Source organism: Adiantum capillus-veneris, chromosome 30, assembly GCF_014529385.1.
Source record: "Adiantum capillus-veneris isolate H3 chromosome 30, ASM1452938v2, whole genome shotgun sequence".
Classification (NCBI taxonomy): Eukaryota; Viridiplantae; Streptophyta; class Polypodiopsida; order Polypodiales; family Pteridaceae; genus Adiantum; species Adiantum capillus-veneris.
The window spans coordinates 18169774-18193928 of record NC_140960.1 but is presented as its reverse complement, the minus strand read 5'-3'; the positions used below and the strand labels follow the sequence as shown (position 1 = coordinate 18193928).

The 24155-nt window shown below is 48.0% G+C and overlaps 1 protein-coding gene across 2 annotated transcripts in view; it reads right to left on the bottom strand.

Annotated features, from left to right (window-relative positions):
• Positions 1-1592: 1592 nt before the first annotated feature.
• LOC147417620 (deneddylase) overlaps positions 1593-24155 on the bottom strand; it is a 71833-nt gene continuing 49270 nt past the window's right edge. For both annotated transcript variants that reach the window (XM_086506901.1, XM_086506900.1), the window contains 2 exons: positions 2595-2715; positions 1593-2518 (listed from right to left, as the gene is read on the bottom strand). In XM_086506901.1, the coding sequence (XP_086363027.1) occupies positions 2406-2518; positions 2595-2715 (234 nt within the window). In that variant the 3' untranslated portion in view covers positions 1593-2405. The remainder of the gene's footprint in view (positions 2519-2594; positions 2716-24155) is intronic.

The following is a 24155-nucleotide window of genomic DNA, read 5'->3' as shown; positions in this document are numbered from 1 at the left end:
AATACATTATATACGATCCAAGTGTGGGACCGCATGGATCATCAAAGCTAACAAGGTCGATTGATGGAGGTCGATAAGAGACCCTTGGTCACCATGATATATCCAAGATGATCCAACGTAGTTAAGTCCCACAACATGAGATTGTTAGAGAATAGATTGGCGATACACCTATCATAGCGGAGGCATACACTAGATCAATATTATATATGCATAGCTTATAGGAGCTACTGTGACATAGATATGCAATGATAGCCTTAGAAAATCCTCTAGACAACTTGCAAACAAAGGGGACACTACATGTTGGTATGCATAGATGTCAGCATGATTTGAGCTACATGGATTTAGTATGGAGAGATTACAAGCATTTCAATACTCTCTTGATGCTCCGACTCTCATCTTCAACCAATCGGTGATCAACCAAGATCTTAGGCATCTTGATGTTAGCTAGAACGGTTTTCACATACATGAGTGTTGGGCACAAAGATGTCTTTCTACAAGCTACATATTCTCCATAGTACTGAAGATGGCTTTATCATTTGCCTCTCCATAGTACTGAAAATGGCTGTCATTCACCCTCTAGATATATGGACATGCATCTCTCACGTGGGTTGAGACTTGTCATTGGTCAGATACGCGCCTCCTCACACAAGAGACAAAGATACAATGGATCACATTGGGAGCAACGCATGTGCTGAGTTTATATGTTGGTGCTAGAGGACAAACAGCATTTCATTTGCCATTCTCCTGATAATTATGAGGTGAGAGGACATTCCATTGATTATTCAATGAGGGATTTGGACCACTTTATAGAGTCATGGACTATCCGGATCAAAGGTGTCTAGGTTTATACTTGCTAGAGATATGCAAAGAAAGTGTGCACAAACAGCCTTTTCAAAGACGGATTACAAGCTAACACATGGGATATAATCAAAGCTCCTACAACATGCATCCTAGTGGATTAAGCCATTCAGATACAGCACTCGAGATGTACTAGACTTGGAGGGAGATCACCGTACATATGCCGCTTACAAAGGATCCAAGCTATCATGATGAGGTACTGGTAGAGGCCCACTTGTTCCTTTATTTGAGAGGAGATAGATACCATACTACACATAATACAAAATGTCCTCAAGGGAGGGTACCAGCCCATCTTCTGGTCCTTAGTGCTGCATCCTTTTTCTGCGTTGTTTCCCAATATTATTTTTTGTGCAGAATCTTGCCTCGAACAGTTAAATTAACTCTTGAGTATTTAAATGCACGCTTACATCTCTCTCTCTCTCTCTCTCTCTCTCTCTCTCTCTCTCTCTCTCTCTCTCTCTCTCTCTCTCTCTCTCTCTCTCTCTCTCATAACCATCTTCTTGCTACTCAAGTCTATCGCAATCAGAACGATCAAGAACACCAAGAGATTGGAGCAGGACAGCATAAAAGCATGTAAATTAGACAAATTATAACCACCAATTTTTCCATCAGCTGCAAGCTATCCTCATCTGGCACATTCAAAAAATCAACACCGGTACACCAAATCAAAGACAAGAAAAAATTTCAGCAAATGAGGAAAAACAAAAAATTTACTGAACCTTTTGGAACCTAGCTAGGAAGTTGCATCGATCGGTATTGAATATGATGAAATGATGCGATTTTTTGACATAACATGATGTCATACAGAGTAAAACCTTTTCCCCCAAAAAGGAACTGAGTTTCAAGCCTATAAAGGTCTGACAGAATAATTAAGAGAGGTAGCTTGGAGAAATCTGCACGGAAAGCAGATAACGTTTCAACAACAAATCTATGAATCTTTGACAATTTTGGAATGTCGATTAAGAATGAGTCACATTGCTCTATCATGATGGCACATTGAGGAAATCAGCACCCTATCACCCGCAAGCCGGTGGGCAAGCTAAGAGCACCAACAAAACCTTGTGCTCCATGCTAAAAAGCACTATATTTCTATAGGTCAAAGAGGCCAAGAGCAAAGCTCTTCCGGCATCCACCTTATACTTGATTTCATGAAAACTTAAATGGAATCTTTCAATTCGTCAAAACATCAAGGAGTCGTCAAATGGTTTGCCAACATGACAAGGTTCCAAGCTGTACACTTCTCCTTGACCAAAAGTTCCACGCAAAAGACTGTCAACTTTGCGAGAAATGACTTTCAAAAACTGATAACTGCTTCAGCTTTCTATGTATAAACAAGGTAGAGCTTTACCATTTACCACCTCAATCCACTGCAGATGCTTGCCTCAAAAGTAAACTGGACCACCAGCCATCCTGGACGCATTAGTAGCTGCCGCAATGCATCTGTGGAAAGCTGTGTTTGTATTTAAAGGCTGGAAATCTGTGTTTGTATTTAAAGCTGGAAAGCATACGATCAATAATCACGTTCTATTTTCTGTAGGGGTTTGGAACTACAATGGAAATAGCCTAGCAAAAGCATATGATGAGGCTGGATCCACATGCAATTCCAACACCACAACATCTGATGGAAGTCTCCTAAATTTCAGTGGCCGTTCCCAAAAACCTGCATTCATCAATGGCACGTGACTTGGGCACAAAAATCTTCAAGTGAAAACTTTCACAAAGATGCAAGCACATACCTGGCTTAAGTTGCCTAACATTGTGTAGACTCCGTGCAAAAGGCATGGTGGCCCAACAGTGGGTCGCAGGTTCATTCAATGGTTGAAAACCGAAAACTGTGCCATCTCTTGAAAGAGCAACCTGCATTTTGCATGAAAAGAAAATTAGCAGCTCTCTCTCTCTCTCTCTCTCTCTCTCTCTCTCTCTCTCAACCCTAGCCTTAGCTCTCTGCCTCTGCGGGTCGTCCTCTCCAAAGCTTCCCTCAGCCTCCCCTGGGCGAGGGGCCCCCCTGTGGGAGGGGTGCCAATACACAAGCTCTGCTCCAACCAGCACTGTACCTGCCCGCCCGCCATCTTCTGCTCGCGACCTAAACCTGCGAACCTGCGAATCTCTGAACCTGAGAATCTCTGCGACACTCTGCCTCATACCCTCCAGCCCCGGCCTGAGCGCGACTGCAACACTCTGCCTCCTAATCTCCAGCCCCCCGACTATCTGGCCCCAAAGTAATTCGCACTCTGGCCCCGAAGTGAGCCTTGAGCTCTAACAACAGTCTCGAGTTCCACCATAGGAATCTATTAGCACACAAGCACGGCCACTCGGGCTTCGTCCCGCAGCAAACTCACCTTCGTCGGGGTCGTGACAACACCCCCAAACATAGACAGCACTGCCGACCTTCAAAATGAAGTTGAAAGACTCTACAAGGAGAACGACGAGCTGAAACAGAGAATCGTTGCCATCGAGGCTCGGCTCACCACAATGGAGAACTACAAGGAGGATGAGGTAGAACAGATAGAAGCCAAGCTCAACGAAACAAAGGCAGAAGTAGAAACCACTCTCACAAAGCTGTCAAGAATCAAGTGCAAGAGGTCATCTCTAACAAAGTTGAAGCCCATGTGGCGTCCACGCTACGCGAACAACAAAGACAAGCAGATATCGCCCTCAATGTTCGCATTGGCGGGCTTCCAAGCGACTGGAAATGGGAGGGGGGCCTCAAGTTCCTCGAGTCCCTTGCTCGCATCCAAGCAACAACCCACATGATACAATGGGACTGGCAGCAATTACCTCTGTTACACACGAGCATCGCACCAACCATGCAATTCTTACTTTCAAGACCAAGGCGAACCGAATCAAGCTCCTTGAGCAATAGAGGCTTCTCAAGGACACAAAAATTTGGGAATGCAAAAGACCTTACACTCGTCCAACACAAACAGAAGAAGGCAGAGTTACAAAACATGCGAGAAACGCATGCGGCAGGAAAATGCACAGTTTACTGAGGAGGCAAAGCCATTATCCAGGAGTTCCGAACTCTCAAACGAGCTTCCCCCTTACACATCCCTCTTTAGGTTTTCATATTCTCTTCTATTTTTTCCCACACCTTGCTAGACCCTCAGTCCTTAACTGAGATGTATCTGACAATCCCTAACCCAATGTAATGTTTTATTTTCGGTCCAATAGGTCATATTTAACCTCCGTGGACGATAATTCTATATATCTATCTATCTATGTCACGTGCACATCTAACCCTATGTGCATGTGGACAAGCTATCTCAGGTCTAGGGTTCAGGTAACCCTAGGAAGTGTTCTGTGCACAGGCCATGCATGTCCAGGCACTTAGATTAGTTGCATGTCCTTTGGTTGCACACATCATAGTCATTTGCATGGCATTCAGTACACATCATGAGCATTTTACAGAGCATAGAACCCTTTTTCCCAAAGTACACATTTTTGACTTATTTATTAATAAGTGACTTTAATTGGAAAAGTAGGTAGGGCAAATTGCTAAAGGAATATAAAAGAAACCTAGCGCTAGCAGTAGAAGGCAGAAGAGACAGAAGAAGTTCCAACTTGGAGTGTTCTCTCCTCAATAAGACCGGCAGAAGAAGCCTAGAGTTTTCAGCCAACAGCAACAGCTAGCGTTTTTGGAGCAGATCCTCTAGCGTTTCCTGCTACAGATCAGCCTGGCGTTTTCAGGTTGCAGATCAAGCATAGTGTTTGCAGATTCAGGCGACAGATCAGACAAGCACATCAGTGTTTTCAGTTTTCAACACTTAGCCATTGCAAATTTAGCTCCTAGCCTCTAGATCTCACCTACAAGCAGCAGATCCTCGCCGTACCGTCGAGTCAACCAGCGTTTACAGTTTCAGCCCGCTGTTTTCAGATTTCAGCATCTGTGTTTTCAGCGCATCGTCGTCGAGTCGTCGTCATCGCCATCCTTATCGACATAGTGTCAGTATTTAACAAAAAGTAAGCAGTTTGCAGAATTCAGCATTTCAACTGTAGCGTTTTTTAGTTTTCCGCCCGTCCTTGTCGTCGTCATCATTGTCATCGACATCGTCAGCAAGTCCATTGCATCTAGACCATTGTACCAGATTTGTGCAATCTATAGCATAGACCTCTCTCGCCATAGAGAGGGGGGCCCTTGGAGGAGGATTTGAGAACCACTGGTGTCGTATTCTTCTCTGTCTCTCCTCTCAGTCTCAGCAGTTTCATTCACAATAGCATTCACTTTGTTTATGATCATTGCACTCTCTCTCTAAAGGAACGAAAGGCTCTCCCTTCCGTAAGTAAAAGGAACCCTTGAGCATAGTTCGGAGCACTCATCTTTAGCAATTTCAACAATCACTTCCGCTGCACCTTACATTGGTATCAGAGCTTTGGCAATGTTCTGTATCACTCAAGGAAAGAACCACAAAAAAAATTTTGCTTGTTGCGATCGCCCGTAACCCAAGTCCACTTGGGCGTGTCGATTCCTAATCATATTTTTGAAGAGTGACAGGTAACCCAGGAAAGAAGGGCTTGTTCAACCTACCCTGGTTCTTCTTTTCACTCATTGAGAGCAGACCATGCACTTAGCGGCCAGGGTGAGGTGGGAAAAGGCAACTTTGGTGTGAGCGCAAGGCCGCCAACGGGATGGGGGAGGATCGAAAGAAAACCTCCTGGTGGGGGGGGGGGGGGGGGGGGGGGCGTTTTTCAGTTTTCCGCCCGTCCTTGTCGTCGTCATCATTATAATCGACATCGTCAGCAAGTCCATTGCATCTAGACCATTGTACCAGATTTGTGCAATCTATAGCATAGACCTCTCTCGCCATAGAGAAGGGGGCCCTTGGAGGAGGATTTGAGAACCACTGGTGTCGTATTCTTCTCTGTCTCTCCTCTCAGTCTCAGCAGTTTCATTCACAGTAGCATTCACTTTGTTTATGATCATTGCACTCTCTCTCTAAAGGAACGAAAGGCTCTCCCTTCCGTAAGTAAAAGGAACCCTTGAGCACAGTTCGGAGCACTCATCTTTAGCAATTTCAACAATCACTTCCGCTGCACCTTACATTGGTATCAAAGCTTTGGCAGTGTTCTGTATCACTCAAGGAAAGAACCACAAAAAAAAATTTTGCTTGTTGCGGTCGCCCGTAACCCAAGTCCACTTGGGCGTGTCGATTCCTAATCATGTTTTTGAAGAGCGACAGGTAACCCAGGAAAGAAGGGCTTGTCCAGCCTACCCTGGTTCTTCTTTTCACTTATTGAGAGCAGACCATGCACTTAGCGGCCAGCGTGAGGTGGGAAAAGGCAACTTTGGTGTGAGCGCAAGGCCGCCAAGGGGTGCCCGCAGGGAAGAGTCGAGCTCGGGTAAGAGAAAAGCCTTCTCAAACACCGATTGCAAGCAACAGAACTCAAGAACCCAAGAACGTCAAGAATCCACGTTCCTCAAGCACTTAAGTACCCAAGATCTCAGTGTATGGTCATCACCCGAAGCGGAATGGATACTTTGCGTGAAGGTGATGAGAGTGGAGTTGGTGACGAAGATTCCCCCCACTAGGAGGTTTTTTTTTCGATCCCCCCCCCCCCCCCCCCACCCGTTGCCCCGCTGTCCCGCGTTGCCTGCCCGCCATTGCCCGCCCACACTGCCTGCCCACCCGCGCTACCTGCCCACTGCCGCCCCCGCCATCCCCTCCCGTTGCTGCCAGCGTTACAGCTTTAGCCGCCCCAGCCCGCTGCCCCCCCCCCCCCCCCCCCCCCCACCCGTCCGTTGCCTGCCTGTGTTTCTTCTTCACCCCAACAGATCCTTGCAATTCGGCCCCTCAAGCACTGCGTCAGTCATTGGGACAGTGCTTTGTACACCTTATTGCAGCATCCTCCCGTCGCCCTCTTCTTACGCCACAGCAGTAGACACAGATGGAGACTCCAGCTTCGCCACAAAGGGACTCGTCAGAAGCCCCCTCGCCCGACCCCGCTGAGCCCATTATTCGACTCTCTCTCTCGCCGACAGAGCAAGCGAGCCTTGCCGTAGAGGTAGAGCGATTGCAGGCGCACCCGACCTAGCAGAGGAGAGCTGCGAGACCTTCTCCAGGCCCGCCTTCTCGCAGAGGTGGGCAAGATCTTGGATGTCCAGATTCTCGCACGGGGTTACTATCAGATCAAGTTTGAGACCTCCGAGATGGCGTCCAAGGTCATAGCTATGAGTCCACTAGCCATCCGAGCATCACGTGCCCACTTTCGACAGTGGCGGCATGGTTTTGACCCGGCTTCGGATGTTCTAGTAGAGGAGGCAGACATCCCCATTTTGGTCTGCTTTCCGGGTTTACGAAGGGAGTACTTACCACTTCTATCCAGGATTGGCTCCGCCATTGGGACTGTCCTGGAGACACCTCGTACGGCACCATCAGTAGTTGCCAAGGCGGCTGGCATTCCCTCAGTTTGAGTCTTGGTCAAAGATACCCACACGCTCCTGAAGGTTATCCTTTTGCCTCGGGTGAGTGGGGATTGGTTTAGACAGAGTGTGGAGTACTCGGGCCTCCGGAACCAGTGCTTCATTGTCGACAGATGGGCCATCTAGCAAAGACCTGTCCACGGAGGAGGCCGCGACCTACACCACAGCCTCTGGCGGGCTGGCCACAGCCACAACCAGTAGCTCAACGCACACATGCAGAGCCACCCTCCGAGCTTGGGGCTCCAGCAGAGGAGGGGTGGCAGCAAGTCCGTGGTCAACGACGACAGGGGCCACAGCGTCAGCCTAGCACTCAGAGTGGCCCTCAGGCGTCTACTCAGCAGCAATGGGTTCCCACGGGGAATCGTTTTGGTCCTCTTGAGCAGGAGGAGATCCCTGCGCCAGCCCCCACCTCCGCTTCACCCTCGACAGCCTCTCCCACCCCAGAGTTCCCCCCCTCTTCCTCATCCTCCCCCCCACCTTCTGCTCCCCTCGCCTCTCCACCTCGCCCCCCTACCTCTGTTGCCCCATCCCGCCCCTCTTCTCCACCACTCCCCCCAACTCCTTCTCCCCCCCCCTCCTACTCCAGTTCCCCTGTCGACCCAGGGGGCAGGGCCTTCTTCGGCGGCTAGGAGATCTCTTGGCAGCGCCTTTGCCACGAGTCGCCTAGCAAGAGAGGGTCAGCCTTTCTTACGGCCCCCTCTGCAGATTCAGACATCTTCCCTAGCAGCTATCCCTCGTGGTCTGACGAGCATTGACATCCGACGCCGCTGGGACTTCTTCGACTACGGCTTCACTCGTTTTCTCGGCGATTCCGCAGCAGACCATGAGGCAGCTTGCTTCAAGGTCCATGCCTTGTTCCTTGCCGCTAGGGGGACATAGGCCTTGGACTCAACAGTTGGTTTCTCCTTCCCCCTCTGTGGCAGGGCCGAGACAGAGTGGACCCTCGACTTAGTGTTGGGATGGTTGCATACACAGATCCTAGAGTTCTCTCACCACATGGGAGAACTTGGAGTTACAGATATGCTACAGACTTTGTGGCCATTGGCCAAGTTTGCGGTGACACCCCCAGACTCAACAGGATGCAGACATTGTGGTGTACTTCTTTGCTGATACGCAATGTTTGCCTTGCTATGTATACATTCATGAGGACTCCTGGACAGAGGAGGTTGCTTTACGCACGGCTCGTTTTGCTTGTGCTTGGGCTAGGCACTAACTGCAGTCACGCCTATCTAGAGGACGCTCGGATGCGGATTACTCCCCATCCAAGCCTGCCTCGAAGATAGCCCGTCTAGCTGCTGCGGCAGCATCTGTTCTCTCTCGCTCCCCATGAGGATCGTCTCATGGAACGTGCAGGGACTAGGTGGACCCCAGTTTCAGCGTCAGCGGGGCCGATTGCGTTAGGAGCTTCAGCGCTGCCTTGTGGGAGGAGAGATTGATCTCCTTATGCTTCAGGAGCACCATCTGTGTGAGAGCCGCATTCGGCGATGTGGTCAGATTTTGTGTGGACGATATAATACCTTTTGGTCAGCTGCTTTTGGACCTGGAGGCATCCAGGGTGGGGTATGTATGACTATTGCGGACTCATTGCAGCAGGCCATTGTGGGCAGAGGGATTATTGTGCTAGGTAGGGCTCAGTGGATTACTATGCAGGTTCAGGGTGGCCTTGTGGGTTTCCTGAACATCTATGCGCCCAATGTGGCGAGTGCTCGTGCAGAGTTTTGGTCACAGATTGTTGAGTCTCTGCCGCAGGCAATCATTGGTGCATAGGAGGGGACTTCAACATATTGGAGGACCTTCTGACAGGATTGGTGGCAGCCATGCTACTGTGCTGGAGTCGAGTTGGCAGCTTGGGAGAGGTTATGTATGACTTTGAGGGTCTCGGATACATGGCAGCACTCTGGTTTTGTGAGGCCCCCAGACAGTCTTGCCTTCTCTAGATCGGACCGCAGAGTGGGAGGAGTGAATCTATCGCGGATAGATCGCTTCTACACTAGTGACCACTTCAGTGACTTGGGAGGATCAATGGGCATCCTCGCAAGGACCTCCTTCTCGGACCAAGCACCAGTGATCCTCACAGTGGAAGACAGGCAGAGGAGTGGGAGCACGATGCTCCGCATCCCAAAGCGGGTCTTGTTGGACTCAACACTCAGAGAGAGGGTAGAGGCTCTCTGGACAAAGGGCATGGACAGACAGGATTCTCCTGCAGACAGAGTGGCCTCAGGCCTAGCTCAGATTAGCCACTTTTTTCTTCAGGAGTCTCTGGCTCGCCGGGCTGCAGCGAGAGGCGGAGCAGCGTCTCAAACAGGGCATTGCTTCATTACAGAGGATGCAGGAGTAGCATCCAGACAGTCCATGGTTGGAGGAGCAGTTACAGCAGGCTCGGCAGGAGCTTGCTAGCACAGAGGAGAGGCGTCATGAGTTTGCCTTCCACCGACAGGCATCTCAGTGGACTCAAGTGGGTGACAGAGTGACTGGTGCTTTTTTTGAGATGGTGGGACCTCGGCACTCGCATGCCAAGGTCAGTCAATTGAGGAGGCCCGATGGGTCAGTAGCTTGTGAGCCCGAGGATATGCGTGCAGTTGCTACTGACTATTACCGTGAGTTATTGTCTGCTGAGCCCCAATCAGAGCGGCAGGATGCATGCAGGGAGCAGGTTTGGGCACAGATGCCATGTCTTGTGACAGAGGAGATGCGCCAGAGGCTAGAGATGCCACTTCAGCTTGAGGAGCTGCACACGGCTCTTAGGGCCCTCCCCCGTGGTAGCTGTCCAGGTGAGGATGGGTTGACTCCCAGCTTTTTCTTGGAGTACTCGGACCTGCTTGGCCCAGATCTTTGTAGAGCTTTCCAGTACATTTTGCACACACGAGTGATGCCTGACAGCATGAGTGAGGGCTTGATCTACCTCATTCCCAAGGAGGGTGGCTCCTTGGATGAGATTCGACAGTGGCGCCCCATCACCATCCTCAACTCAGCCTACAAAATTCTTGCCAAGGCTCTGAGTTTGAGGATTCAGCCACTTTTAGAGAGCCTTATACATGGGACTCAGACAGGTTTTGTCAAGGAACGCAGTATCCTTGACAACATCTTTACTTTTTGGGAGGCTTCTGCCCTGGCAAGGCTCCGTGGTCAGGACCTTGTGATTCTTCTTCTCGATTTTGAGAAGGCATACGACAGAGTTGAGTGGGACTTTCTAGAGGGCACTCTACGCAGGATGGGCTTCTCAGATGCTTGGATCAGAGGGGTGTCAGCTTTGTACAGACAGGCTCACAGTCAGGTGCTTTTGGCAGGAGGTAGAGGTCAGCGCTTCATGCTTACACGCTCGGTCAGACAGGGTTGTCCTCTTGCCCCCTTTCTCTTTCTGTTCTATGCGGAGGCGATGAGCAAATTTTTGGTGTCACAACAGGTTGGTCTACGGGGCTTAGCACTCCCTATTCGGGGAGATGAGCTACTGGACGCTGAGTTTGCCGATGACTCAGCCTTGTACTTAGATGGCCAGGAGGCCAATCTTCACAGATGTGAGCAGGCTTTGGAGACCTTCTATTGTGCATCGGACGCACTGATCAACTGGAGAAAGACAGTGGCTTTCTCGGTTGGTAGTGCTCCTGTGCCAGATTGGATGCCAGGAGAGGGTTTCAGGTGGATTCCCCCAAGGACTGTAGTTCGGTACTTGGGTTGTCAGGTTGGTTTGGACTTGTCTCCCGAGTAGCAGATTGCTCCTCTTCTCCTGTCCATCAGGAGAAAGCTGTTACATTGAAGCTCAGCACGACTTTCTTTGGCTGGTAGAGTAGTATTTGCCAATCAGGTGTTGTTGGCGACTATGTGGTACATCACTTCCTGCTGGATCTTCTCGAGTTCTTGTATCAGCCAGGTAGAGAGGCTGATCAGGAACTTCCTTTGGTCAGGACGTGACACTCAGATAGCCCGAGCCAAGATGGCTTGCCTGTCATCACGCTTCCTTGTTCTCAGGGAGGGCTTGGAATCATTGATCCAGCACAGCAGAGCAGAGCCCTTCTTGGGAAGTTCATAGTCAGAGGACTTCTTCCAGGTGAGGAGCCCTGGAAGGAGTTCTTGCTGCAGAGGCTTCGTGCCAGAGTGCCTTAATCAGGAGGCCCTTGGCAACCTTCGACCAGATGGATCTTTACAGAGATGCGCCGAGTTGGTTTGAGCAGGAGACTGGAGGACCGCTTCGCTGTGAGTTTGCTTCGATCTTGGGAGCTCTTACGGTGTGGCCTGGAGCAGAGACAGCCGACGTGCACGGAGCAGCGCCTACGGCAGCCCCTCGTCTGGAACCTCATGGTTCGCACTCAGAGAGGCCACTTGGTTGGTAGTCGGCCTCATGTTTCCTGGGGTCCCATGGCAACAGGTCCAGCGCGCTCTCTAGGTGACTAGCTAGAGTTCACAGGTTTGTCAGAGGAGGTGCAGGGTTTCCAGCTACAAGGCCTGAGAGGGGTGCCCACGCATGTGTCAGGACATGTCAGAGTCAGTTCCAGCTGAGTGGCTCACGCCTCTCGAGCCAGTAGCACCCCGGTGGATGGGAGCCTTCACACGACTGGAGGATCTCATTTCTGTCAGGGCCTGCTCAGAGACTGTCCCAGCCCTGTTCTTCGAGCTTCAGGGTGGGGGACGACTACAGTGAGTTGCAGTAGAGGCCTCACAGGTAGCAGTGCTGTTTCCAGAGGATCCGAGTTGTGGGCATCTGTGGGAGGACTTGCATCATAGACCCTGACCCAGCAGCTCTTGAGACTGGACACTGGAGGCTATGGGCTTGGGAGTGTTGTCCACTAGCACGAGTACAGTGGGATCCTGATGAGTGGCTATGGAGGGACCCCTTCTCTTCTACAGACCACCCAGGAGTCCCCTTCTTTCAGTACACTTCGGCTTGGACGTCATATACTTGCAGCACAGAGAGAGGCCCGCCCCGTTGCAGCTCGTCATTGGCACGAGGAGGGCCTCACAGTCGAGTTCTTGGCATCCTTTTGGGAGAGGCTGTGGGACTCCAGACAGCCGAGGCGCGTCACCTTGTTTCAGTGGCTGGTTGCACACAGAGCTACAGCAGTAGGGAGCTGGCTAGTGCATTGTGGTCTCTCGACCGCATGTGCAGCCTATGACCAGTTGGAGAGTCAGCATCACTGTCTTTGGGACTGTCCCTAGGCCCAGCAGGTGTGGCTACGAGTTCTTCGGCTGATGCCTACTCTCTACACGGCTAGACAGTACACTTGGGGGGCAGCGGCTTGATCCACTCTCACGGGCCCGGCACTTCAGTTTGAGCTATCTTCCACCAGCAGGATGATAGTAATACATGGGGGGCGACCTACACTCCAGCCTGCTACAGAGCTTACTCCATAGGAGTGGTGCAGTGAGAGAGAGGAGTGTTGGGAGCTCATCACTGGCCTGACACTTTGGTTCATCTGGCGGGCCCGCTGTTTCCGCATCTTTGAGGCTCGCTCTGTGCCACAGCAGAGACTGTTCGTGACTTTTGGCTAGAGCTGATCCATACTCTCAGAGGACAGCTTGAGGGACTACAGGGCAGCTCCGACCGCATGCGGGAGCGCCGCGAGGCTTTCCTTCGACTCTAGCGCCCTGGGCCTTTCTACACCACTGTCCAGGTGTGCTCAGATGGCACTACCGTCCACCTGTGTGGCTCTTCCCTCCTCCCATCTCTTGATTTAGCCTCATTGTATATATGATGTTCTTTCATTGGGAGAGTCTCCCCATCATGTTTGTTGTAGCCCTCTCTTACAGAGGTGGTTGTAGCCCTATGGGCAGTTTTCATTAACTAATAGAAGGATCTTTTTCTCGGAAAAAAAAAAAGAAAGAAAGGCAGCTTTCGAGCGTGGGCGTGAGCAAGCGCGCTTGGCTGCCGAAGAAAGAAAGGCAGCCTTGGAGCGTGAGCGTGAGCAAGCGCGCTTGGTGGCCGAAGAAAGAAAGGCAACCTTGGAGCGTGAGCATGAGCAAGCGCGCTTGGCGGCCGAGGAAAGGACAGTTATGGATCTTGAGCGAGAGCAAGCACATGAAGCCCAACGCATAGCGGCCGAAGAAAGGCAAACGGCTTTGGAATTAGAGTGTGAGGTGCAGAGAGACCAACGCATGCAAGAGTTGGTCCTACAAGTACTCACCTCGCGAGCCGGTCAAAGATTTGGACAGTTCCTCAGGTAGCTCAAGTCGAGATACGGACTCCAACAGTCCAGTCACTGAGAAGTTGACATTCACTAAGTATGACGGTAAGATGGATGCTAATGTTATTCATTCTTGATTGCATCAATTTAATGCTTACTTTGCGACAACTAAGAAAACAGGAAATAGCAAAGTTTTGACAACAGCCATGTATCTTGCCGGTGATGCCATTAATTGGTATCACACATGGCAAGAGGCACAGTTGCCCGCGCACCTAGAGAAAGCCGAAGAAGACGTACCCCTTTCTTTCAATTGGGCTGACTTCCAACACAAGCTCAAGACGCGGTTTATGCCAACTCAATACTTAGCACGGTTGAAAGAAGATTGGCACAATCTCAAGCAAAATGGTATGCCAGTCATGTCTTTCTCTAACCGCGTTTTGCAGTTCGGCTTACGCAAATCGGATGATGAGCGCAAAGAGGCATTCCTTTTCAGGTTGGACGAGTATATCAAGTTTGATGTCGAAGTACTCGATCCCGTGGATCTCAACAAGGCGGTAAAGATTGCTCTCACACAGGCGATGAAGCACAACAAAGGAAAGCCTAAGGAGAAAAAGTCTTCTCACAGTACCTCTCAGACTCTCAGAACCCACAGAACGATAAGAATGATGAGAATGGTAACTCTTCTAGCCAATCTTCTTCTAATCCTTCGAAAAGAACTCTCAAAATGAATCTAAGGGTAAAGCTAAAACACCTGCTAAACCTAAGCTAACCCCGGATGAAAAAGCCGTACAAGGAATTATAGGAGAATACATAACGCCAGAAGAACAAGTCATTTATGCTAAGAAAGGTCGATGTTATCAATGTCACGTCAAGGGTCATGTTAAGAAGGCTTGTCCTAATACAGCACCACCTAAAGAACCCACAGCACCGACAGCTACCACAAGCACTTTAGTGAACCAATCTGAGTCTCCACATGTTTCTAACACACACATTGATGAGTCTCTCTTTAAATGTTATGGTCATGTGAAGAGTCAGTGTTTTGTCATATTGTTTGATTCAGGCAGTATGCATGATGTGTCTTGAAGAAAGAGCCCGCTTGGTGGTTAGCCAGACAATTCCTCTCGATGTGTTGGGCTTCGTTGCGAGTATGGACTCTCATTACAGAGAGTGCCTTGATGTGTTATTCACTATTCAGCAAGCGTCTTTCCGTAGAAAATTTGTCGTGTCTCCTCTCTCACGATGTGATATGATTTTAGGCATTCGATGGTATCGTGAGCATAACCCTCTCATTGATTAGGCAAACAATACACTCACTCTAAATGCCAAAAGTGACTCTCCCATTATCATTCGTGGTGAGGAGGGTCTTCATTCTTTACCTCTCATTTCTAATGTGCAAACGAAGCTTGAAAAGAAACAGAAGAAGGAGACTCTCTCAATCCTTTATTCTCCGAAGCACGAAACACATTTTTTGCATGATAGAGATGTGATTGTTCGCAAGGATGATGGTTAGATGATGATTTTTCTAGTGAAGCTAACCTAGTCACGCAGGACCGATCTTGGCTCTCAAGTCGAGGTCCAAAAAAATCACTCAGGAAGTATTTTGTGTTCGCATGATTAGTCAGCACGCATTGTTCGAGTTTTTCATTCGTAATGGTTTCTTGTACTTTCGTCACCGTCTTTATGTGTTCCCTTTTCACAGGCATGCCGTATTGTACGATGCACATGATTCCCTCACGGATGAGCCGAATGTATGCGTATCACTCTCGAAAAGAAAAATGGTTTGCATTCAAGGAATTCATATTGTTCCCGATTGTCCGTTTTGTCCATCGCTTTTACAAGTTTCTTCATTGCCATGACACAGTCTCAGAAAGAGCACAAGCAAGATTGTCCATCAAGCATTGGCATTTCCGTTGTGATTTGCCACAATTGATAGGTTTAGGTCGAAAAGTCAAGTTTCGATCCCACTTTTTGCGTGTGTTTGGTGAACAGTTTGGCACTCCGTCACTTTGTTAATGTGCATTGCATGCACAGTCATTTAGGAAGAATTGTATTTTTCCGGTTACTCTACATGAAATGGGTATGTTTATGGTTTTGTGTTGGACATAGTTTCATGAATTTTCCTCCTCAAAGATTCTTGAAGGTGGACCCACAACCATAGCCGAAGTTGGAGCATTGAAGCCACAACAGATCACTTTGTGTCGCTTTCGGCGTGGCCCAAAGAAGCAAGCATTGCAGAACTTCACGAAGTTCAAGTATCGCACGACCCACACGTCAGAGTGGGCCGACGAAGAATTTGTCAGAGATAATCCAAAGTTGTTGGCAGACTACAAGGAAGCCATGCAGCTCGGTATCAGTACCTCACTTTGAAAAGGAGGGAATGTGAAGTGCACACCTAACCTTATCTGCATGTGGACAAGCTATCTCAAGTTTAGGGTTCAGGTAACCCTAGGAAGTGTTCTGGCACCCTTGTGAGCCTGTGCGCAAGCCATGCATGTCCAGGCACTTAGATTAGTTGCATATCCTCTGGTTGCACACATCATATTCATTAGCATGACATTCAGTACCCATCATGAGCATTTTACAGAGCATAGAACCCTTTTTCCCAAAATACACATTTTTCACTTATTTATTAATAAGTGACTTTTGTTGGAAAAGTAGGTAGGGCAAATTGCCAAGGGAATATAAAAGAAACCTAGCGCTAGCAGTAGAAGGCAGAAGAGATAGAAGAAGTTCCAACAACTTGGAGTGTTCTCTCCTCAACAAGACCGGCAGAAGACAGCCTAGAGTTTTCAGCCAACAGCAGCAGCTAGCGTTTTTTGAGTAGATCCTCTAGCATTTTCTGCTACAGATCAGCCTGACGTTTTCAGTTTGCAGATCAAGCCTAGCGTGTGCAGATTCAGGCGCCAGATCAGCCAAGCACATCAGTATTTTCAGTTTTCAACACTTAGCCATTGCAAATTTAGCCCCTAGCCTCGTAGATCTCACCTACACGCAGCAGATCCTCGCCGTACCGTCGAGTCAGCCAGCGTTTACAGTTTCAGCCCGCTGTTTTCAGATTTCAGCATCTGCGTTTTCAGTGCATCGTCGTCTAGTCGTCGTCATCGCCATCCTCGTCGACATAGCGTCAGCATTTAGCAGAAAGTCAGCAGTTTGCAGATTTCCGCATTTCAACCCTAGCGGTTTTCAGTTTTCAGCCCGTCTTTGTCGTCGTCGTCATCATTGTCATCGACATCGTCGGCAAGTCCATTGCATCTAGACCATTGTACCAGATTTGTGCAATCTATAGCATAGACCTCTCTCGCCATAGAGAGGTGGGGCCCTTGGAGGAGGATTTAAGAACCACTCGTGTCGTATTCTTCTCTCTCTCTCCTCTCAGTCTCAATACTTTCATTCACAGTAGCATTCACTTTGTTTACGATCATTGCACTCTCTCTCAAAAGGAACGAAAGGCTCTCCCTTCCGTAAGTAAAAGGAACCCTTGAGCACACTTCGGAGCACTCATCTTGAGCAATATCAACATTCACTTCCGCTCCACCTTACATTGGTATCAGAGCTTTGGTAGTGTTCTGTAGCACTCAAGGAAAGAACCACAAGAAATTTTTTGCTTGTTGCGGTCGCACATAACTAAAGTCCACTTGGGTGTGTCGATTCCTAATCGTGTTTTTGAAGAGTGACAGGTAACCCAAGAAAGAAGGGCTTGTCCAACCTCCCCTTGTTCCTCTTTTCACTCATTGAGAGCGGACCGTGTACTTAGCGGCCAGCCAATCGACGTGAGGTAGGGAAAAGAAACTTTGGTGTGAGTGCAAAGCCGTCAAGGGGTGCCCGCAAGGAAGAGTCGAGCTCGGGTAAGAGAAAAGCCTTTTCAAACACCAATTGCAAGCTACAGAACTCAAGAACACAAGAACCTCAAGAACCCAAGTTCCTCAAGCACTTGAGTACCCAAGATCTCAGTGTATGGTCATCATCCGAAGCGGAATGGATACTTTGCGTGAAGGTGATGAGAGTGGAGTTGGTGACAAAGATTTTTCCCCACCAGGAGGTTTTTTTCCCGATCCTCCCCCATCCCCATCTACGCCACGGGTTGTACCAAATCCTATGGAGGCTTTGGTCAAGTCGATGATGGACATGATGCTACAACAAGAGGCGCAACGCACCGCCTTGGATCGCGAGCGCGAAGAAAGAAAGACCGCCTTGGATCGCGACTGCGAAGAGAGAAAGACAGCTTTCGAGCGTGAGCGTGAGCGTGGCGGCCGAAGAAAGAAAGGCAGCCTTGGAGCGTGAGCGTGAGCAAGCGCGCTTGGCAGCCGAAGAAAGAAAGGTAGCCTTGGAGCGTGAGCGTGAGCAAGCACGCGAAGCCCAACGCATAGCGGCCGAAGAAAGGCAAACGGCTTTGGAATTAGAGCGTGAGGCGCAGAGAGACCAACGCATGCAAGAGTTGGTCCTACAAGTACTCACCTCGAATCCGAGCCGGTCAAAGATGTAGGCAGTTCCTCAAGTAGCTCAAGTCGAGATGCGGACTCCAACAATCTAGTCACTGAAAAGTTGACTTCAGTAAGTATGATGGTAAGATGGATGCTAATGTTATTCATTCTTGGTTGCATCAATTTAATGCTTACTTTGCGACAACTAAGAAAACAAGAAATAGCAAAGTTTTGACGGCAGCCATGTATCTTGCCGGTGATGAAATTAATTGGTGTCACGCATGGCAAGAGGCATAGTTGGCCGGGCACCTAGAGGAAGCCGAAGACAACGTGCCCCTTTCATTCAATTGGTCCGACTTCCAAGACAAGCTCAAGGCGCGGTTTATGCCACCTCAGTACTTAGCGCGATTGAAAGAACATTGGCGCAATCTCAAGCAAAATGGTATGCTAGTCATGTCTTTCTCTAACCATGTTTTGCAGTTCGGCACCCAATTACGCAAATCGGATGATGAGCGCAAAGAGGCATTCCTTTTTGGGTTGGACGAATATATCAAGTTTAATGTCGAGGTACTCGATCCCGTGGATCTCAACAAGGCGGTAGCGATTGCTCTCGCACAGGAGATGAAGCACAACAAAAGAAAGCCTAAGGAGAATAAGTCTTCTCACAGTACCTCTCAGACTCCTCAGAACCCACAGAACGGTAATAACGATGAGAAAGTAACTCATCTAGCCAATCTTCTTCTAATCCTTCGGAAAAGAACTCTCAAAATGAATTCAAGGGTAAAGCTAAAACGCCTGTTAAACCTAAGCTAACCCTGGATGAAAAAGCCGCACAAGGAATTATAGGAGGATACATAACGCCAGAAGAACAAGTCATTTATGCTAAGGAAGGTCGATGTTATCAATGTCACGTCAAGGGTCATATTAAGAGGGCTTGTCCTAAGACAACACCACCTAAAGAACCCACAGCACCGAGAGCTACCACAAGCACTTTAGTGAACCAAGCTGAGTCTCCACATGTTTCTGGCACACACATTGATGAGTCTCTCTTTAAATATTATGGTCATGTGAAGGGCAGCATTTTGTCATATTGTTTGATTCAGGCAGTATGCATGATGTGATTGGTGCCTCTTGTAGAAAGAGTCGGCTTGGCGGTTAGCCAGACAACTCCTCTGTAGGTGTCGGGCTTCGCTCCGAGTATGGACTCTCTCATTACACGAGAGTGCCTTGATGTGTTATTCACTATTCAGTAAGCGTCCTTCCATGAAAATTAGTCATGTTTCCTCTCTCAGAATGTGATATGATTTTAGGCATTCGATGGTTTCGTAAGCATAACCCTCTCATTGATTGGGCAGACAATACACTCACTCTAAGTGCCAAAAGTGACTCTCCCATTATCATTCGTGGTGAGGAGGGTCTTCATTCTTTACCTCTCATTTCTAGTGTGCAGGAGAAGCTTGAAAAGAAACAGAAGAAGGAGACTCTCTCAGTCCTTTCTTCTCCGAAGCACGACACACATTTTTTGCATGATAGAGATATGATTGTTCGCAAGGATGATGGTTAGATGATGATTTTTCTAATGAGGCTAACCTCATTGCAGATACGATCAATCACGCGAGACCGATCTTGGCTCTCAAGTCGAGATCCAAAGAAATCTTACAAGAAGTATTTTGTGTTTGCATGATTAGTCAGCATGCATTTTTCAAGTTTTTCATTCGTGACGGTTTCTTGTATTTTCGTCACCGTCTTTATGTGTTCCCTTTTCACAGCCATGCCGTATTGCACGATGCACATGATCCACTCACGGATGAGCACGGATATATGCGGATCACTCTCGAAAAGAAAAAAGTATGCATTTAATGAATTTACATTGTTTCCCGATTGTCATTTTGTCAATCGCTTTTACATGTTTCTTTCTTGGCATGACACAGTCTCAGAAAGAGGACGAGCAAAAGATTGTCCATCAAGCATCCGCATTTCCATTGTGATTTTCCAAGTTGATAGGTTTAGGTCGAAAAGTCAAGTTTCGATGCCACTTTTTGCGTGTGTTTCGTGAATGGTTTGGCACTCCGTCACTTTGTTCATCTGCATTGCATGCAAAGTCATTTAGGAAAAAAAGTATTTTTCCGGTTACTCTACATGGAATGGGTATATTTATGGTTTTGTGTTGGACATGGTTTCAAGAATTTTCCTCCTCGGAGATTCTTGAAGGTGGACCCACGACCAAAGCCGAAGTTGGAGCATTGAAGCCGCAACAGATCACTTTGTGTCGTTTTCGGCACAGCCCAAAGAAGCACGCATTGCAGACCTTTGTGAAGTTCAAGTATCGCACGACCCACGCGTCAGAGTGGGCCAACGAAGAATTTTCCAGAGATTATCCAGAGTTGTTGGCAGACTACAAGGAAGCCATGCAGCTCGGTATCAGTACCTCACTTTGAAAAGGAGGGGATGTGAAGTGCACATTTAACCCTATGTGCATGTGAACAAGCTATCTCAAGTCTAGGGTTCAGGTAACCCTAGGAAGTGTTATGGCACCCTTGTGAGCCTGTGCGCAGGCTGTGCATGTCCAGGCACTTAGATTAGTTGCATATCCTCTGGTTGTACACATCATATTTATTAGCATGGCATTTAGTACCCATCATAAGCATTTTACAGAGCATAGAACCCTTTTTCCCAAAATACACATTTTTCACTTATTTATTAATAAGTGACTTTTGTTGGAAAAGTGGGTAGGGCAAATTCCTAAGGGAATATAAAAGAAACCTAGCGCTAGCAGTAGAAGACAAAAGAGACAGAAGAAGTTCCAGCAACTTGTTCTCTCCTCAGCAAGACCGGCAGAAGACAGCCTAGAGTTCTCAGCCAACAGCAGCAGCTAGCGTTTTTGGAGCAGATCCTCTAGCGTTTTCTACTACAGATCAGCCTGGCGTTTTCAGTTTGCAGATCAAGCCTAGCATTTGCAGATTCAGGCGCCAGATCAGCCAAGCACATCAGCATTTTCAGTTTTCAACACTTAGCCATTGCAGATTTAGCCCCTAGCCTCGTAGATCTCCACTACACGCAGCAGACCTCGCCGTACTGTAGAATCAACCAGCATTTCCAATTTCAGCACGCTGTTTTCAAATTTCAGCATCTGCGTTTTCAGCACATCGTCGTCGAGTTGTCGTCATCGCCATCCTCGTCGACACAGTGTCAACATTTAGCAGAAAGTCAGCAGTTTGTAGATTTCAGCATTTCAACCCTAGCGTTTTTCAGTTTTCAGCCCGTCCTCGTCCTCGTCGTCGTCATCATTGTCATTGACATCGTCGGCAAGTCCATTGCATCTAGACCATTGTACCATATTTGTGCAATCTATAGCATAGACCTCTCTCGCCATAGAGAGGGGAGCCCTTGGAGGAGGGTTTGAGAACCACTGGAGTTGTATTCTTCTCTCTCTTCTCTCAGTCTGAGCACTTTCATTCACAGTAGCATTCACTTTTTTTTTTATCATTGCACGCTCTCTCTAAAGGAACGGAAGGCTCTCCCTTCCGTAAGTAAAAGGAACCCTTGAGCACAGTTCGGAGTAGTCATCTTGAGCAATATCTACATTCACTTCCGTTGCACCTTACAATCTATGTCAGCTCAATGCAAAGAAGAACGGATGGGTCGAAGCTGTCAAGAAGAACCTCAAGCAAGAGGCAAGAGAGGAGGCCAAGAAGTGGATTAAAGTGGCCAAGAAAAAGAAGACCAAGAGACCAAGGAGCCTACACCAACCCCAACTATCATTAACATGACGTTGGAGGAAGAACAAAGGAGAAGGACACAATCCAGGCATCTAGGCATATCCGGTATTAAAGACCGTAATATTGTGGATGAGGAAGTTGAGGAGCTTATGACAATGATGGGGGTGACAGCACCACACATACCAAAGCATGGAGGGTGGGGAAAAGGAAGGCAAATATAGGCACATCCTCAGTCAAAGAAAAGGGGATAATTTACCGCTTCCCCTCAATGCAAGCAAAGAAGTTCTTGAAAAGGAGGTCAACTTTCAAGAAGACACGTGTCTTCTTAGAAGATGATCCTACCTTGGCATAGCTAGCACACCGATGGAGGTCATGCCATAGATCAAGGCGACAAGGGAGAAGTGGCTTTCTACAAAGACAGCCATGTTGTAATTATAGAGAGGCGTTCCACCACATGACAGTGCAAGGTCCATGGGACCAACCTCAACATTGCTACTTGGAATTGTAATGGGTCTTTGAGACTAAATGTAGGAGCCTTTCAGGACAGTTTCAATGGGAGGGACATTGCATTTTACTAGGAGATGCATCAAGCACCTTGACAGAGTTTACCCACATGTTAAAGGATATAGATGGGCGTCGGCTAGTAGATAGGAGACGAGATCAGAGCGCAAGGGAAGAAGGTCTAGCGGCGTGGCTATACTTCATAGAGAGGAGTTACGGCCAATGATACACACTGCTCGTAGCGACAAACATGCTAGCCTCTAGGTATATGTGGGTGAGATCGAGGCCAGTGACTGGCAAATATCTATATATTGCTATATGCTATTTTGCACCTAGTACGTCAGCTTATGCAGTGCCCAGAGCGCAATCACCATCTATTGATCGGGATAAGGATATATAGGAGTTTTCCATAGACATGATTTTGGGGAATTTCAAAATGGGACAGCATAGTGCCAGCCAGTCTTCTATGACAAGCCTACAGAGCTATTGAGAGAGCTTGATACCATTGACATGGGTCTAGCCAAAGTCTCACATGATAGAGAGCAGACAGAGTATGGCAGATTTCTTACTGAGATGGGTAGTACGCATGGTTTAGCCATCCTGAATGGTATCAAGAGATTCCTTGAGTCGAGCGTTTTCACTTGTTTCCCCCATCATCATGGAGCTAGAATAGTGGATCATGTCATGAGTACACCCAGTTTCATTCCATGTATTGATGATTTTGTGGTGGGCCCTAGGCCAGTTGGGGTGGTAGTAGATCATGTTGTTCTGACTTTTATGCTTATGTTCTCTTAGAGTATAGCTACACAGTTGCAGGCACCCAGGCCCACTCGCTATACATTTACAAGGGAGACAAGACTGTCTATATTGATGAGATATACATGCTTCTCTGCGTGGAGGGACATGGGTGTCCTCTTCATGAGCTCATATTGGTTCTAACAGAGACACCACATGATGCAACAACACAAGCCTTCCCACATAGCCACCCTTCAAAGAGACCTCGTATCAAGGGCAACGGAATGGTTTAGGGATTTTAGCTCAGATCTAGTACTCCGCACAAACACAAGGTTACTTTACTTCACTTGAGAGGATTGAACACAATGAAAGAAAAAGAGAGAGAGAGAGAGAGAGAGAGAGAGAGAGAGAGAGAGAGAGAGACGACACCGCATGTCAGGTCCCAACCACCCTCAAGGGCCCCCTTGCTCTATTGACTATTTGAGAAATTGTTTGAAATAGAAATGAATTGTTTTGAACTTGTTGTGGTGCCAATTTGAGAATGCTTCGTTTTTTATGCCGTCTTCTGAATATCTTCAGCTACTTTCCTGAAAGGAGTGTTCATGTTTGATGTGGAACCTCTGAACAACGCAAATTGGTGGTCTGGGAAGCGTTTAGTTGTAAGCTGGAAAACCTCTAGACAATGCAGGCTGGTCTAGGGAGCCTTTAGTTGTATTTATAGCCTCCAAGCAATGCAGGCTACGGTTTGGGGAGTGTTTGGTTGTATCAGTCCTCTAAGCTCATGGCTCTAACCTTTTGTTTGCGGGGGGAGTGAGGAGGTAGTTGAGAAGTATCTTCATACCTAAGACCATTTGTCTAGGAAGAGTGCTCAACGGGGCTGTTTGCTTTTATGTTTTCTTTAATGTCTTATAGCATGCATATGTAAGCATTTGTGTTGCATGATGATGTGTCAACCACTAAATATTCCGAATTGGGTGAGATTTCCTTGGTATGTAACTTTAGTGCATCGAGTCACCCCTCTACAAATCAAAGTGATATGGGTGTGATGGATAATTTTGCTATGCCATAATATCAAGCGCTTCGATATGGAATGAGAAAACAGAATGAACCTCGGATATATTTATCTAACTTGAGTTGTTTTGCAGATATAATCTCGGAGGATTACTCTTCTTTCAAGAACAGGTGATGTCCCCAACTGCTGACATGTCAAGCCAATGAAGACCCAGAGGTTTAGGACTCCTGAGCCTAGTCCTAGCCAACTTGCAAATTCTGGCCGAGAAGCCTAAACCCTATTAGAAGCAAAAGAAGAAGGGCTAACCAGCTTACAAGTTCTTGTTGAGTGGCCTAAAAATACGAGTTAGAATTTAATAATCTCGGAGGATTACTC